This window comes from Cololabis saira, chromosome 21 (genome assembly GCF_033807715.1).
Source record: "Cololabis saira isolate AMF1-May2022 chromosome 21, fColSai1.1, whole genome shotgun sequence".
In the NCBI taxonomy this organism is placed as follows: Eukaryota; Metazoa; Chordata; class Actinopteri; order Beloniformes; family Belonidae; genus Cololabis; species Cololabis saira.
In genome coordinates this window covers 19,128,775-19,147,506 of record NC_084607.1, presented here as the reverse complement: position 1 = coordinate 19,147,506, position 18,732 = coordinate 19,128,775, and the positions used below count along the sequence as shown (strand labels likewise).

The window sequence follows — 18,732 nt, the reverse complement described above, 5'->3', positions numbered from 1 at the left end:
ACGGTATAAAAGATGGTACAGCACTGAAACCGCTGTGCTTTTCATTGGCCCTGCCCAACGCTCCCTTCATCACATCCAAACCCATTCCAGGCCGTGGTCCTCTCTAATTTCACCCCAAGCAGCAGAAGCTTGAGCTGAAAAAGAGGAATCTGGCCCCCAAGTTCAGCAAACTATTCCCTTTTCCTGTCTCCCTCCTCTTCCAGCAACCACAGATCGACAGCTCTACGGCCAGCAGTGGCCCAAAACTATGAGGGGTATTTTCAGCACTGTAATTCGAAACACATATGGTACTGGTGTGTGTACACACACACACACACACACACACACACACACACACACACACACACACACACACACACACACACACACACACACACACACACACACACACACACACACACACACACACACACACACACACACGACACTGGAGAGCGATCAAAAGATGCAGGCAACCAGAGAAGAGACACAGATGCTCATAAAGGCATGTGTCTAATTATGCTCAGGTTTGTCCACACCTGTTCTCCCCAAGTATAATCTGAGGAGCTTTGCAGGAAAACAGGGTGGAGACCAAAACTGTATAAAAATGCAAAAGAAACTCAACTGGAACAAAAAAAAAAGAAACAGACCAGTATAGGAATGGTATGGCAGGCAGAGTAAAGTACCAAGAATAGAAAAGAGAGCAAAGAAAACACAAGTTTATGTTTGGAACTTGATGATTCACCACTTTGCCACTTTTCTTACTGGACATGCAATTTATACTTAAAAAAAAAAAAAGAAAAAGAGAGAAGAAAAAAGGTTTTACGGGAATTGTATCAAATTATCACCCCAATTAGGCAAAACTTTAACCAACGCTTCCCCAAGACAATAGAAAAAAGTAAAATCTTAACTTCAGAAGAAGGGATGCCACATGTGAAGACACTCTTTCCTCGTGTGTACCAACTAAATACAACACTTGCTCTGATTACAGATGCAGTGGGCCAATTCCAAGACCTTAATTGCACCGTGCAGTTTTATTTCCCATAAATAAGGCAAAGGCAGGATAGCAATTAGGGCCTAAATTTACCGCACCTGACTGGGGGGCCAGCTCCAATCGGGTGGAACCAGAACACCAGCTGACACACGAGCTGCATCACAGCTCAGGGGCCGGACAGATGGAGGTGGAGGAGGCTGAATGTCATGGCTCTTACCTTCTCATCAACATGTGTTCAGTGTTAAAAAGTACAAAAACAAAAACTTAAACAATGGATCAAGTTTGATCCTGAGAACCAAACCCCTTTGTCCGACTGTAGAAGTGGAAAATCTAAAGATTAGTCAAACTTACCATTAACAGAAGGGGAACTCAAAAATCAATAAAATTAATGTCCTGCTTACTCTAATGATTTCCAGCTTTCTTTAGCTATCCTTCCCAGAAATCCTTCAGAGAATCCTGCAGCTTCTGTTGATGTGAACAGTTAACTACAGTTCATGTACAAAACCAAAAGGACCTTCCAGTGAGGCTACAAATTCAAAAAATATGCCCATTTCTCTGCCACTCTGGGTTTACTTTGTGGCCCTGTGGCGTTTTGACCATCACAACCCGCTGACAAGAACAAAATGATCAAAATCTAAAGCGGGGGGAAAAAAAGTGCTCGTCACATCAGGCACAAAAAAAAAAAAAAAAAAGATTTGTGGAATCTTCTTGAAACCACTTATACAATAAGAAATGCTGTGTTATGTTGGGTTTTATGGTGTTGAGCAGCTTTGCGGCTTTCGCTCCTCTATGCAGTCAAATTGCAAGACTCTTAATGTTTCAGCGTGCTTAGGATTCATCACCCGCACCCTGTAAACTTTGTTCAGCAGATGGGGCGCTGAGAGGAGATGCGGTGGCTCTCCAGTCCTCCAGAGACAGCTGCGCATCTGAAAGCCGTCGGAGGTGAGGCTCTGCACGCTCCGTTCTCAGAGGCCTCGAAACCAAAAAAAAACGGGTCTCGAAGCAGAGACACAGAGGGGAAACAAGAAAGACAGTAAAATGCAAAAAAAAAAGGCCAGAGCAGCCCACTAATAACTGATCTGTGGCTCAATTCTCCAAGGTTTGAGGTGGTAAAGTCATGTGCTGTGTGCTGCTGACTCACATTTGCACATCTTGGTCCTCTCCATAGAAACGGGAGCAGAGGGATTAATCAGAGAGTTTGGAAAGAAGATAAAGCGGCAACCCGAGTATAGCAAAGAATGATAGAGAGAGTTGGCTTAATGGTGCCTTGGTTTCCCAGTGCCCCCGCAAGCCAAAGCAACCACTTTTATGCCTTGGAATGTCTTTACATTGATAATTAACACTGATCATCAGTCTTCTTTTGGGCTTTGGCTTGAGTCTTCAAAAGGAAAACAGAAAGGGAAACCAAAAGGAAACCCTGGAAAATATCATTAAAAAAAAGTTTGACTCTTTTACTGCAGCCGTTTCCTAAATTAAACAAAAATTCAGACAAATTCAAGGTAAACAAAGAAAAGAATGTACAGGATTTGTGATTACCCGAACGCTGTTTTTGAGTAACAAATAAAAAAGTGTATTTAACTTTTTTCAGCTTTTATTGTCAAATCATATTTATTCATGACCCAACACGAGGACTGGGAGACATTACCTGAGGAATCACATCTTCTTTAACACTGTTCACATCTGTCCTTCATCCAGGCAGCTTGAAATTGCACTTCTGGCATACTATACCCACATTTTAGTCCAAATCTGGCTCTGCTGTTGAATGACTTTGGAAATTTCAATGGAAAAGAAGAAATTGTGAATTGAAGTTGAGATTTCCAGTTATCCTCCATCGACTTTGAGTCAGCAGTTTTTACCAAAAGGTCAGTGCACTTTGAGTGCTGTCCTTGTAAATATGACTTTGTTGTGAAATGGCACTAGACAAGTTACATGAATAGAGTTATACTTGGCCAGTTAGATGAAGTACTGTTAGAAGTGTGGGAGTAGACTCAATATACTGACTGAAGCATGTCAGACAACACATCAGTAGGCAAGTTTATTTCTATAGGTGATTCACAGTGCTTTACAAATATATTAAAAGATAAATAAAGAGCATGATTTAAAATAAAAAAAGAGACAGAAATAAGAACAATAGATGAAAATCTTAAAATATGATTACGTTTTGAAAAGTACCAGTGCACATATGGAGCATTACTCAAAGGCAGCTGAGAACAGGTGTGGCTTCATCTGGACTTAAATACACTGAGTGTTTCAGCTGATCTGAGGATTTCTGGGAGTTTCTTCCAGACATGTGGGCCATAGAAGCTGAACGCAGCTTCTCCGTGTCGGGTTCTGACTCTGGGAACTGATAGAAAACCAGATCCAGATGACCTGAGGGGTCTGGAAGGTTCATACTGGGTCAGGAGCTCACTGATGTATTTTGGTCCTAAACCATTCAGAGCTTTAAAGACCAGCGTCAGAACTTTAAAGTCTATCCTCTGACGGACAGGCAGCCAGTGTAAAGACCTTACAGCTGGACTGGTGTGGTGCAGTTCTGAATGAACTGCAGTTACTGTTCTAACTGACTGATCCTGTGGTCATATGCTCCTTTTTGGCTTGTTAGTATCAGACGTTTTGCAGGTAACCTATTAGATCACAGACCAAAACAATTGTCAAGTACTGGTAGCAAACTGTTACTATGTCAAGCTGTGAACTTGACTGTTTAACAACTATGTACATTTTATACATGCTCTGCACTTCAACCATTTGAGATGTACGGTTCTCTCTCGTTGCAGCAACGTCTGTTACTTCCAGGTCAAAGCCCTTGGTAAAAACTGTGGAGCATGCACAGAGAATGGCACAGAGGAGTTCGACCGACCTGAGTCCAACTGAAACACGTGCAGGATTAATTTAATGCTGAACTGATTCATCCGTGTGTGTTGGTCTCACTTTGAGACATTTTATTTTAATATAATTTAAATTGGACTTACAAGCATTTTTAAGCCTGGTTTGCATACTGAAAGTTCAGCTTCTTACCTTTAACAATTGCCTCTATTGTCAAATATAGAATTACTGATCCAGTTTTATGAAAAGAGAGGCCGTAAACTCTTCTACTTTTGTGTCTATTGACAGCAGTTGGCTCGGCATCCGTTACAGACTCGCACAGACTTTTGACAAGACGGCAGCAACTGGACAGATATATCTGTCCAAACTGTCCTCTTTATACACTTTTTGTACAGATACAAACTCAAAAAAAATTACTTATGCAATCGTCTGGATATGATCCTTACAGACAAACTGGGTGGAATGACATGTTTGAGGCTCGTCAGTAGCTCTATTGCTCCGTGTGCTTCATTTTGAAGCCTCTAAGCAGTGATGAAGGGCTAAAAAGCATGTATGGTATTATAAGTAGTCTTCTCCATGCAACTGTGGTGCCAAAACTCACATCTGCTCTGACACCCCTGATGTAAACAAGTAGGTTGGAAAACTGCAGTCAGCTGACTCAGTTTATGACACAAACAGGGACAGATCCACAGTACTCAAAGTCTACATTGCAACTGTATAATAAAGTTCTAAATGTAAAAAAAAAAGGAAAGTAATGAATATGCACCATATCCAATGTAGGGTCCCTGCATATCAGAATCCTCGTCATAAAATACTGTTTGTTTGAAACAACACGCCTTTCAGAAAAGGTTCAAAACATATAAAGAACGCGTAATAAGTAATACCGAGAGTGTACATGTGTAGGTGCATCAACAAGAGAGTATGCTCCTCCTCCTTGCGGTACACGCCCATCCGTCTTTGAGATACTTCTGTGATCTGAATGTGATTTCTGCAATCTGCTGCAGCACGTTGTGTTTTTGCTGGATTTCTCATATTTACAAATCAGCGAGGCCACGAGGCAGGCTCAGCATCCCGGTAATTAAAACACCCTGGGAGGTCTCTCACTGAAATGTGTGAGAATATTTGCTCCAAAGAAAGCAGCCTCTCAAGACTCCCACTGCCCCCCCCCTCGACCCGTCCATCTTTCCCCAGGACACAAATACCCAATAACCCCTCTGCTTCTCCACTGCTGCCACAGAAAAGGAGTCTTATTGGTTCAGGGCTGCAAATCAATAGCGGAAGATTTACATTGAAGGAAAACCAGGGTGATGCGAGTAGAGCGCTTCATGCTAAATTAGCGTGGGACAGGTACTGTGGAAAGCAGAGACTGGCACACTCGTAAATAAAAGCAATATGAGACAGTACGAGCAGCCAGTGGTCAGCTTTCTGGTTCAGTGTCAACAAGTTTACTACATGTACAGTACAGACCAAACGTTTGGACACACTTCCCCATTTGTTTGAATGAGAGTGTGTGTCCAAACTTTTGGTCTGTACTGTATGTGTCCATAGTAAATAGCCATGAAGTGGTCAAGGACCAGAATATATGTTGTCATCATCTTTTCTTCCACATCAATGTTGTTTCCATCACATAAGGAATGGTGATGTCTAAGGAAAGGGATTCGTTATTGTGAAAAAATGTAAATATAAAAATTCCAATAACCTAATGTGAATATATTCTACGTGTTCAGCTCCCTCCTCCGGCTTTACTTGATTAGATTAGTTAAAATGGTGCAATTACTCTGTAAGTGCAGATCACCTGAAGAAGTGTGAACGCTGTTATCCAAACCTTTGAAGCTCATTTTTGCGTAGATTGAATTATGAGTGCAGCATGGAACAAAGACATACAAACATACAAGCACACTTGCAAACGCAGCAACCGTGTTGAGCATTACAAGTCAGCGCAGGCGTCAGCATCACCGAATCTCAGCATCACATTATCCTGGCACTGACTTTATACTCCTCTATTTCAAAGGCCACCCTTGACATCTCCACTTGTAAAAGTATTACCATTTAGAGTCGAATCAAATCCAACAAGCAAATCTATCCTGACGTACAGCTCCAGAGGTTTGCAAGCTCCGTCACCCAAACTCACTTCAAAGAAAGCTGCCTAAACATGGTCCAACTTTGTCCACATGTCTTTTTTTTCTGGAATCTGCTGTTTTTGTATTTAAAAAAAGTAAACCCCCCCCCCCCCGAACCTCCCCCCTTCATATTGAATAAAATAAAATAAAATAAAATATATATATATATATATATATATATATATATATATATATAAAATAAATAAATATATATATATATATAAATATATATATATATATATATATATATATATATATATATATATATATATATATATATATAGATATATATATATATATATAAAATAAATAAATAAATATGACATATTAAAATATATATGATATATATTTTATATTAAAAATGCATATATGCCTTAGGTTTTTACCAACTTGGTATTAACCAATAATATGCAGACAAGAAAAAAAAAATCTACCGTGAAGAACTCAACCTAATTTCTGCTGTGGTAAACTCTAAAACCAGTTGCCAGAGGTGTCATAGGATTTTCTTTTAGTCAAACTTACCTGGACAGGTGTCAGCTGGGCTCTAGGGTCAAACACTCGCAGCATCTTGTCCTATACAAGCACAAGAAACGTATAAAAAGTGTTAAAATCATTCATAGCAAGATTATTTTGATTCATGTTGAACATTTTAGGATAACCCTAAACTCAAATTCCCTTTATTTTAGGTCTACATATTGATCATTTTAGTTCTCAGTCCACTTCATATGAACAGCGTCTGAAGTTACGGTTTATAATAACAATAATAATAAGGATGACATGAACAAAATCTGCAAAGGGATAGATGTTTGGATTGCAAAGGAGGCCAAAGAGCACAAGCGAGTTCAAGATCTCCAGGAAAATGTGGAAGGCATTACTGGCTTCTCAGTTATCTGAATCATTTTCAAGCAAATTAAATGGACACTTGAACTGTTAAAGCTACATATTGAAAGAATTAAAAAAGGGTCTCTCCACCTCGGCTTAAGCCAGATAAAGAACACCACCAGACGTTTCTTCATTTATCAGTGTGATCTCTCTGATTCATCGTTAGCAAATGCAATCCAGTGACCTCTCCACAGCCTTGTGCGCCTTGACCCCGGCCAGCCGAAACGCACATTCGGCATCAATCAAAGCAGCCAATCATAGAGGCTCCTGTGTGATTGGAAGGAAATAGGGCCTAATGAGATCAGGCTGTGTGGGAGATTCGCGTCTGCAGCCGTGTCACTCAATACCGCTGAGTGACTGTGATCACAGGAGCAGACCGACACACCGAGTTGATGGCAGGTAATACTTATAAGTACTTAGGCTAAACCATGGGGACAGCTGGACGTATATAACACAAAGAGAAAATCAGAAGTCTGTATATGAAGCAACATTGACCCACATAGGATATTATTTCATAGCTTTAATGCCACTTGCAAGAACTCGACCAGAACTCTTTTTCTTTTTCCTCAACAATCAAAGAAGACATGTATTTGCTATTTTTGAGTGGAACATCAAAACAGGGGTTTTGACTCAGACACGCTCTTTATTTTTCTCGTTGACCATCTTGTCAGCATGTGAGCGCAGCCCACCCACGACCATGTTGCCCCACAGACGTGTCTTCAGGCCTCTGTGACCCGGGACTAAGCCAAAGGCTCAGGGAACACTCGGGGAACAACACACACATACACACATATTTCCCTTTACGTGACCTTTGGGTAAGGATCCACCTGTTTAAAAAGAATGTGCTTAAGCCATCTGAGTGTACCAGTGTTAATGTTTACATATTCTCATCCAATTATCTACAGAGACATGGAAATAGGGCTCCTGCAACTTATTATTCGCATTATTGTTCTAAAATGCCATATTTTGGGGGAGGTACAATCAACAAAACAAATATATCCCTTTAACTATCTTGTTAAAACTAAGCAGAAGCACCTGGAGCTTATCTGTGTTAGTTTTGTCTGAAAAGTAGATAAAAGTATCATCAAAACATCCTTTGTCCAAATGAAGTAAATACAATTTAGCTTTTTACTTTAGCAATTTAGATTCCTACATTTTTATCAGCAACTCATTTATCTACTCTCGTAAACATATCTTAGAATAGCGAAAAAATGCACATACGTACTACATATACATTTGAGAATTATACATTCTCCTAATGAAAGCTGACATTTGCCATATCTTCCCAAGTGTTGCAGTGTAAACATCACACGAAGGAGGAAACTATTTGTCCACCCAAGCACACAAATGAGGAGCTATTCGTGTGCAGATGTGTCCACAAGCAACCAACACACACCCACTCAAACCAGTAAATATACACTCTTAAGCCTATGACAAAAACGCATATAGGAATGCACACAACTGAAAGTCATAAATGCACAGATGACGGCTTGTTTGTATTTGAGTGTGTGCTGAGACAGCAGCTGTTTAATCAAAGAGGGGGAGCCTCCTTCTCAAGCTGCTGTTAATGAGTTTTCACCACAAGTCTGTTGCACATAACTTTCACATGTACACACACACAAGCTGGGAATCTTCACCCAGGGGTGCGCTCTGTCTCTCACTTCACTTATCAAACACACAGCTCTGTAAGACAGCTGTCCCTCGTCTCCCATGGTTACAAGCATCAAAGCCTGCGGAGATGGGCAGTGTGATCAATTCAGTTAAGGGAAATGCAGTATACTGTAAAAATCAGCGTGATTCACTTTCAAAATTCATAAGTATAACGTGGACTAGGAATGGGCGATATTTTACCGTTCACGATAAACCGTCAAAGAAATTCCCCACGGTAAGAATTTGTCATCTTGCGGTAAAAACGATAAATTCCCGTTGATGACGTTTTTGTGTAAAGCTGATTTATGGTTCTGCGTTAAATCCACGCACAACTTACGTGAAGGAAGGAAGGAAGGAAGGAAGGAAGGAAGGAAGGAAGGAAGGAAGGAAGGAAGGAAGGAAGGAAGGAAGGAAGGAAGGAAGGAAGGAAGGAAGGAAGGAAGGATATGAGCCTGAAAGAAAGAAATGAGCCCGAAAGAAAGAAAGAAAGAAAGAAAGAAAGAAAGAAAGAAAGAAAGAAAGAAAGAAAGAAAGAAATGAGCCTGAAAGAAAGAAAGAAATTATCCTGAAAGAAAGAAATGAGTCTGAAAGAAAGAAAGAAAGAAAGAAAGAAAGAAATTATCCTGAAAGAAAGAAAGAAATTATCCTGAAAGAAAGAAAGAAAGAAAGAAAGAAAGAAAGAAAGAAAGAAAGAAAGAAAGAAAGAAAGAAAGAAAGAAAGAAAGAAAGAAAGAAAGAAAGAAAGAAAGAAAGAAAGAAAGAAAGAAAGAAAGAAAGAAAAGATTCCTGTTGATGAGGTTTTTGTGTAACAAACATGGCGGATCTGAGTCATTACAGTTTAGTTACAAAGGTGGAGTTGAATTGGTATTTTTTTATCGTCATTTTTATCGTTATCGGGATAAATGCCAGAAATTATCGTGATACATTTTCTTGTCCATACCGCCCATCCCTAACGTGGACTACAGCTTTAAGGATGTCTGATTTCTGAAAAGCAGGCACCCCTTCCCATCCATCATTCAGATAAACATAGGCTCTCTTACATCTCCAATCATGCCTCTTGTGTATTTCTTTCCCCTTAACTGAATGCTGCCTTTCTCTTTACAAGTATGCCATGAATACGCTTTTCTAGAGGTCCAAATGAGGCCCGCCATGATTCCTGCTCTTCAGGGAGGTGGTCTCCCCTTCATTTTGCCTCAACCAAGCTTTGTGCCGAATGTTTACCCAATAGGAGGGCCGAGGATTGGACCCACATGTTGGCGGGTTCTATTTGCTTTAATAGCTTGGATTTGAGAGTTTGAAAAGGGGCCCTTTTCTTTTTCTTTTTTTTTTTTGGCTAAAAGACACCAGAGTCCAACAGGGCCGGAGCTTCAGAGGTTCCCCACCCCCTACACAGAAAAAAAACACTTTCTTCCTAGGTGTTTTGTTCTTTCAGGATACACTGATGCTGATGGTACCTGATGGTGAGGGCAATCATCCTGTCAAAGATGTCGTGATTTGACAAAGCCTGTGATGGGTGGGATAATTTGTTACTTGTCAGAGCAAAGGCAAACAAGGAGGTTTGGGCCAACAATCATATCTATTAAGTAGGGCCATGTGGTACATTTTCTGTGTCAAAGGTTGTTTGGTCTCTTGTTCAATTAAGCTTGTTGGGTCTTGTCAAAGGTCTACACCAAGGGACTTAGTCCTAATTTTCCAATCCGTCAATGTGTGGCTTTAGAAAAGAATCAAATGCAAAGTGATGTTCATGCTAGTGAGCTAAAACTGAGGGGAAAAAAAAAAAAAAAAAAAGAGTAACTTTATCCTTTAGTGATACAAGTCCTCTCTCTTCATACATTTACAATATTACATACATAATACAAACCCTTTGGTATTAAAGATACACTTTATCTCTTGAAAATGTTCAATCAATTTCTTCGTTTATCCATGTGTCTTAGACAATTATTGTTTGTCTGAAAGAAGTGTTGGTAGATGCTGAGTAGACTAAGACCAAAAGAAATGTGGTGTCAAAGAGCTAAAGGGGCATAGATGTTAGTAATTGGAATTCAGGGGTTAATCTATGAGGCTGGAACAAATTTATAAACCCTTACAGATTAATCTCGCTACATGAAGCCATTTACCATAATCAATGCCTTAATTGCCAAGTGACTGGTGTTTCAAATATCATGTGGAAAATCCCCTTCGGCCCTGAATTAATGTCTTGGCATCATTATTACCATATTAAAACAAACTGGCAGTAACATCATGTATATTAAAGTGCTTTCCAAGTTTGTCCCTTGTTCCTCAGAAAACTGCTCACTACCTCCTAATTTATTGTGCTATGGGATTCCCGCCCTTTTTTAGGAGCATCGCCCTTGTTGATATATTGATTAAATAAGTCTCATACAAGAACAGAATGTGTTCAATGTGAAGACTGTCACTCTAAAAAATCAAGCTCTGGCTCCATCTAGTGGCTGCAAAATGCAGCTGCAGCAATCAAACGTGGATCCAAACAGTCATTAAATGATTGAGGTAGCCAAATAAGATACAGCATAAGGAGGACCAAAACTGACATAATTAAAAATAAAAGCAGAAATATAGATATTTTATTCCTCATTTTCCTTATACGTGCATTTTCATCAAGAAAATTTTTTTTTCTTTTCTTCCTTTTCCTTAAACATGCATTCCTGGTTTTTGCAATCCCTCTTCAGCAGGAAAAAGAAAGGATCCATCCCGTTTATTGACATATAATAGAGGAGCTGGGCCAAGAAAGGCAGCCCTCCTCATTTGCACAATGAGGCAGAAATGCCTCATTAAATTAAGAAGAGGAGACGAGGGAATGTAAAAACAAGGAATTCATGTATAAGGAAAAGGAAAACAAAACATGTATATTTCTGCTTTTATTTTTATGTCAATTTTGGTCCCCCATAACAGCGAGCCATGCACTGTAATACAAATGTGGCGCAGTGTGAGCTGCCCTCACCTTGCAGGACGATGCCAGCAGGGACCCGTCCTGTTTCCAGCTCAGACTCTGCATCTGGTCCCCGTGCTGCTCCAAAGCTGCATATACACACACGATCATTTACAGAGGCGGAATAGTAACGTACACCAAGTTCATGTTAGACAGTGAGAGGGAAAAAAAATAAAAAATCTAAAGTTGTAAATATTTAGAAAAAGAGGAAACACAACATGAAACACACATGATGAACACATACACACACAAGAGAAGACACAACAGTCTCAAGAGGACATTAAAGGGGAAGACATGAAAATCATGAATTGAGAAAATAGCAAAAAAAAAAAACAAAGTTCAAAGTATAGATGACTTACACCAAAGAATGGACTTAAGTGTTAAGGTATGTGTGAAGAATAACAAGCATATTACACATAAAGCTGCAGTGCCATACGCGAGCACAGCACAGCTTGTGTGAATTGCTCCGTTTAACCGTGACACCATACAGATGGAAAAAAAATGAAGGGTGCTTTGTGCTTTTGTTCAAATAGTTACACAGTTGTGGAGTAAAATAAATAAATAAAAACAATAACCTAAGCACACACTGATTCAGAGACATAGTTTTGCCTTCAGATCTTCTTCCTTAACCACATGTGAAAAGGAAACTCCAAATGTGATAAGTATGTAGGCGATGCAGCTCATGAATGCCTGGATCAGCAGTGAGTAGCAGCAGCCAGGCCAGCTTTCATGGGATGGTGAAGGAGGAGCACAGTGCTTGTGGGAGGGGTGGGATGTGGTGGGTGGGGGGGGTGAGGCCAGAGGATAGTGACCATATCCTGAGGCCAGTCTGGGGGAGACTGGGATCAGGACTGCAAAACAAAACATTACCTGTGCTGCTCCGGCACTTAGACAGAGCCACAGGGCTGAAAAACGTAGGCAGTGTGAGTCAGACATTCTCCAACAAAAAAAAGGGCAACCAACTACTTCACTCCAGTCCAAATACATATTTATGTCACACAGAAACAAAACATGGCACAACAGAAACTGAAGATTAATTGACAGAGACTGAAATGCTACATGTGTAGACACTGTACACAATACACAACAAATACTTTGATAATTGATACGTTTTTATGGTGTGCATTGAAGCTGTGCCCACAGAGACTGCGGGTGACTGTGCAGTTCACGTCTCCGGCCACAGTTACCTGCCAGCGGTGCATCCTTGCGGCTGGTATCCCAAATCAGAGGAGACTTTGAAGTGCCGACAGCCAGCAAGCCCGATGAGGTGGGGTGGAAGTGCACCACTTCCAATCTGCCTTGGCCTGGATTTAGGATCACTTCTGGACTGCTGGGCTGCTCCTGCTCTGGGTCACACAAACGCCACAGCTTCACCTGCACACACACAGAGGGAGAGAGATCAAAATAATTCATACTTTTATATTTTCCTTCCCCGACTCCTCTGACCCTGTTTAGAGGAAACAGTCCTTACACATGAATAACATTAATATGCTTTTTTTAATGATTTGTCTGATGAGCTATTTTTTGTAAATATAACAAGTTCATCAACCATATCTCTTAATGCAAAGCCACACAAAACATTCAGTAATGTGGGAAGTGGCCTGTGGTTTGGATTTGCTGACAGATCATATGAGCTGAATGATAACAGATTTCAATTTAATAGGACTACTTTCAATTTACTTTGCTCAGCACAACAAATTTGCTGAAAGAATATGTCTGCTGGCATGAGAATAAGAAAAAAAAAAAAAAGGTGGAAGTTCATTCCAGATGTTGGACACTGCAAATCCCTTAAGTGCGTGTGGACCAAGCTGCTGACTTTGAATATGTGGATCCAAATTCAGCACATTAAAGGGGACCTATTATGAAAAACACGTTTTTTCTTGCTTTAACATATATAAAGTGGTCTCCCCTCAGCCTGACAACTCAGAGAAGGAGGAAAGCAACCAAATTCTGCAGTGTCTGTACAGCCGCCCGGATGAGCCGTCCAGTGTGATGTGGCTTCTACGAGCCGTTCAGATTCTGCTCCCTTTCCTTACGTAACCAAAATGCAATTTGAATCAGTTGGCCTCCGATGCGTGAAACCACGCCCACAACTAACTCTGACCGGAACAACAACAACTCCACCGGCCGGAGCTTCCACCATTTTTTCGTAGCGGTGTATTGCGTCATTCAGGCAGCCAATCAGCACAGAGCCTCATTATCATAGCCCCGCCCACTCATAGTTAATGAGGTTAGAGAATGAGAAGATAAAGACATGGCTCAGAGGCTGAATTTCTAATTTTTTTAGCAAAAACAATCAAAAGCTTGTTTTTAAGACATTCAAGGCCTGTTTAAAATAGGTATTACATGCCATAATAGGTCCCCTTTAAGCGAGCCGGAGCACCTGTGAGCGACGATGAGGGAATCTTCAAAAGGTTTAAAATGCCAAGAGGGTTCATGGTGCATTCAAAGCCCTGCCAGGAACAACACTTGGAAGGATGGACATTGTAACTGTGATATGTACCGATATGTACACTGCAGAATATTAAAACAACCATTAATACACAGCTTAGGAAGGAGTTGGATCTTTTATAAGCTCACCGTTTCATCTACAGAGCAGGTTGCCAGGAGACTTTCATCAAAAGGAGAAAAGTCCATATCAGTCACCAGATCTGACAGGGAGGAAGGAGAACTCATGGAAGTTAAAAATCAGCTCTGCGTCACAGCTTTCTGGCTTGATTTCACTTTTGAGGAACAACATTAACATTAATTTTATTAAAGGTATTTAAGAACAGCACACAAAAGCAACATGTCCAGTAATTACAAATGAATTGTTCCACTTTCTAGCACATTTCACAAGTCAAGATATTCATACATTAATTCATGAGACTGGGCTGGACAAAAGGATAAAGAAAAGCTACCAGAATGACAGGAAATCTGGGTGACTGCCCACTGGCCGTTTGAAGCAGGATTGACTGAAGTCAGGCCCACCATACCACCACCTGCAGACACATATGGTACAAAGAAAAAAATCATACTTTCAAAATATGTTCCCTGGGACTGCACAAATTTACATCCAGCTCAAAATTGATTTTGAGAATCAGTGTTTTAAATGTATAAATCACATTAAGCACTAAATGAACTTAATTACATATAAACACAAACAGGGGTAGAGGTAAAAAAAGATGGATACATCAGTCTATTTATACTGTTCAATCCCTCTTTTATAATCGTACCAGCCTGCTCAGTATTGAAAGCCACCAGCTTGGAGCTTGCTTTAATGTGGTTTCCCTGGCAGGAAAAGGAGCCAGCACGGACATTGTTGATCCATCCCTAGATTTAAAAAAACATGGAGAATATTATTAAGGGATAACAGTCAATGAGAATACAATATATGACCAAAAATACCAAATATATGACCAAAAATAAGATAAAGGGACTAGGGACACTATGAAATGCAGTTTATTTTGCAGTGAAAAGGAGCATACACAATCAAGTTGTTGTAACAACCATGACAAAAAACGAAAGGAAAGTCTGCAATAAACAGGAAGGATCTAGCTGAGCACACACATTTTCCTGCTTCAGAATGAGCAAAGAGCTGAGGAAGTGTAAGTGCTCCCTGCGTTACACAGCAAAGGGCCCTTAAAACCTCTTGCATAACATTAACAAGGCACGAAAAGTGTGCCTGTACAACAACTTCTGCTCCAACTTCTAACGCTGAGCTGCTCCTCAGAAAGCTTTCTGCCTTTTTCCAAAAATAATTTAACAGCTCCAACTTCTTGGGACAAATGGTTTCATGCAGCAATACTTTTCAAAGAACCCGTCCTGGGTGTACACACATTTAAAACTGGACTATATCCGTCAGAAAAGAGGACACAATATGCAAACAACCGCAGACACTGCATAGGAGCAGTGTTGGTTCAAGAAAGTAAATAAAATTAACGTAATTAATTGTGCTTAAGTTACATTTATGCATGTTTTTGGACTGTGGGAGGAAGCTGGAGTACCTGGAGAAAACCTATGCAAGCATGGGGAGAACATTCAGGGAATTAGATCAGAAACCCTCTTGCTGTGGGACAACAGTGCTAAAAAAAAAACCCAACTGAAATCTCCCTCAATCTGTCTTTAAAGGTCACTGATGACACTCTCCAGTCCTTTTTCATTCCCATAAGCCTGCACTCTTGTCCCATTTTCACTCTTGCAAAGTGCTGAACAGCACATAAGCACATACGCATATGACTTCAGCACTGGAGTAGTTTCATGCCCAGATAAAGTGCTGGTTTAATATTCACAGTAGCAAAGTATCACCTGCTGTCTGTGCAGAGATTGGAGAGATACACCCACTGTCGCTGCATGCCAGGAATTTTACTGTCTCGCTGAAAACATAGGATTACATAAAACATAACAGACAGCGGGCTGCAGGCAGTGAGACCCGTAGCTGAGAGTTTCAGGGGCCAAAAAAGGCAATTGCGTGCAAGATAGTGTAGGTCTGGTCCAGACACGTGGATTCTTGCAACCAATGACAACTGCAAATCAGGGATTGTATTAGCTACATCACTGATGATTGTTCACCATTCAGATTTGTATATTTCCCCTTGACTAGGTAAGTAATCTCAACAGACCCAAACACAACTTCAAGCCAGCGCAAAATCAATTTATAAATGACATAGATGTCATAAAGCATGGGTGCAGATCCCAGGGGGGATGGGGGGGACATGTCCCCCCCAATTTCTGAAAAACATGAATTGTCCCCCCCCAATATAAATGCCCTAAATTATTCAAAATTGAAGAAATGTATTTTCAGACTTAAAGGTTGAATATGTAGAATATTTATTAAAAATATATTTCTAAAAAAATAATACATCCACGGTGCGTTTTGAGGTGTACAGAAGGAAAGCAATGGGTCCTTTTTTTTTAGAACTGTTTACCACCATAACTGTGTTAAAACATGATCGGTTAGTTTAAACAACTTGTTTAGGGCTCCATATTTCATCCATATATCAATTGATCGTGCATAAAGTAGTCCCATAGGATACAAGGAACATGGTGAGAAGAATTTGAGATGAGTAGAAACTACATGCCCAAAACCCTTAAAATTAAGATTTACGAATATAACAGTTAAGTAAGCAGTGACACTGGCTGTTTAGGACAAATAAACAACAAAGGTAAGCACAATAAATGATTCCCTGTGCAGTATTTTTTGACGAGCCTTCACCAATTTATGGCATGGTATGAGTTGCATATTGGCAAAAAATAAAAAATTGAAATCACGTTGGTGTCCCCCCCAATCCTGACATCGGATCTGCACCCCTGATATAAAGTGATGCTGGGCATCACTGAAACATCGAGTAAAGGCTCGCAGCTTCATGCAATTATATGGCAAGTTGTTCTTACAGGTATTCCGCAGTTTGCGTGAATACCAGCATGTGGATTCATGTGTTCGTTCTCTCTGTCTTATTCAGGTTCCAGATGCAGGAAGTTCAACATCCCTTTCATGCAGGCAGGCGTTACCCAAAGTAGCTCCGCTAATTACCAGTGCTAATGTTAGCCAGAAGAGCCGTATCTACCCACACGCTCATGCACTACTCACATCTTTCTTGGCAACTTTTGGAGTGGTGTTTTTAAATTTGGATGTCTTGAAGCGATTCATGCTGCCCTCTCAAAATGACTTTCGTGCCTTCCGGTTGTCTGTGTCGAGCTGCTCGGTGCTGCAGGAGGCTCAGCTGACAGCTCCGCCGCGCGGGTCCGTTCGATTCACTCCACCGAGCCTTCCGGTTGGGCGGAGAATAGACCGAATAGACGCCTCATCGACCGCTGCTGCCTGCTGGCGCTGACGAGCCGTGCGGCCGCCATCTTGGTGCGGTCACCCACTCCACTCAGTGTCATCTGTCTGGCTGGCGCAGTTAAGGGTCAGCGCATTTAATCAGTCATAACTCGCAGGATAAAAAACTGAATTCCCAGGGTTTTTTTTCTGTAAACGTCATACATCTAGGCATGATACAGGACACATGATTCGGCGTATTTTAATATTCATAGGAGGCATGGGTGCAGATCCCGGGGGAGACGGGGGGGGGGGGGGGGGGGGGGGGGGGGACATGTCCCCCCCAATTTCTGAAAAACATGAATTGTCCCCCCCAATAAAAATACCCTCAATTATTCGAAATTGAACAAATGTATTTTCAGACTTAAAGGTTGAATATGTAGAATATTTATTAAAAAAATATCTCTAAAAAAATAATACATCCATGGTGCGTTTTGAGGTGTACAGATTGAAAGTATTGCTACGCCATACATTTTTTTTTTTTAGTCTGAATTAATATTTTTAAAATTTTTGACGGGCTCGAGTCGAGCTGTTTAGGACAAATAAACAAGAAATAAACAAGAAAGGTAAGCACAATAAATGATTCCCTGTGCAGTATTTTTTGGCGAGCCTTTACCAATTTATGGCATGGTATGATTTGCATATTGGCAGAAAATTAAAAATTAAAATCACGTTGGTGCCCCCCCCAATCCTGACATCGGATCTGCACCCCTGATAGTAGGCTTAACAGTAATAGAATATTCTGGCATGTGAGTACGATAGGCAGGCTATTTTGCAAGACACACACTATATATATATATATATATATATATATATATATATATATATATATATATATATATATATATATATATATATATATATATATATATATATATATATATACATATATACATATATCACAAACCATATTTACACATATGCTACCACTATGCTTACCACTCTAAAATTTGTGAAAATATGTGTAAGGTTATATACAAACTTTTGTACATATGAGGAGTATGCATTATCACGGTTTTGGGAAATATTTGCATGTTGAATTTAAAGACAGTCAAAATGATCAACAAATTGTTCCTGATGCTCAAATCACATTTTGATGAATTATTTTTTTTTAAACACATACTTCGTTCTATGATTATACGCGGCACAGTGCTCTAGCATCTTCAATACTGTCTCATGCATGGATGTATTATAGAAACGAAAGGTCTCATGCTGTCATATGGGGAGGATGACCGCTCCAAGATGGCGGCCGTATTTCTTGCTCCCCAGGGGTCGATGAGGCGTCTATGTGTATAGTCTATGGTCGTCCGACGCTACCCCGGGTCTTCAAATGCTTGTATTGTTTTTACTTGTCACTTTATTCTACAATAAAACAGATATCACCAGAACACTATGTGTCAGTCGTATTTAGGGTTGCCAACCCCCTGAAAAATAATTAAGGGACACCTCATCGGCAGGGCTGGCCAACCCGATTGCCTTCACCCTTCCTGGCGGGGTGATTTTTTTTAGCCCCTTTTTTGTGAGTGAAACGATTTTT

The 18,732-nt window shown here is 40.3% G+C and overlaps 1 protein-coding gene across 1 annotated transcript in view; it reads right to left on the bottom strand.

Annotated features, from left to right (window-relative positions):
* The window catches only part of coro7 (coronin 7), a 126,387-nt gene extending 109,266 nt beyond the window's left edge, over nt 1-17,121 (bottom strand). The window contains exons 1-7 of the mRNA XM_061712480.1: nt 16,965-17,121; nt 14,611-14,707; nt 14,296-14,376; nt 13,976-14,046; nt 12,583-12,769; nt 11,408-11,484; nt 6,439-6,489 (exon numbers count right to left, since the gene is read on the bottom strand). Of these exons, the coding sequence (XP_061568464.1) occupies nt 6,439-6,489; nt 11,408-11,484; nt 12,583-12,769; nt 13,976-14,046; nt 14,296-14,376; nt 14,611-14,707; nt 16,965-17,024 (624 nt within the window). The 5' untranslated portion in view covers nt 17,025-17,121. The remainder of the gene's footprint in view (nt 1-6,438; nt 6,490-11,407; nt 11,485-12,582; nt 12,770-13,975; nt 14,047-14,295; nt 14,377-14,610; nt 14,708-16,964) is intronic.
* Nucleotides 17,122-18,732: the final 1,611 nt, after the last annotated feature.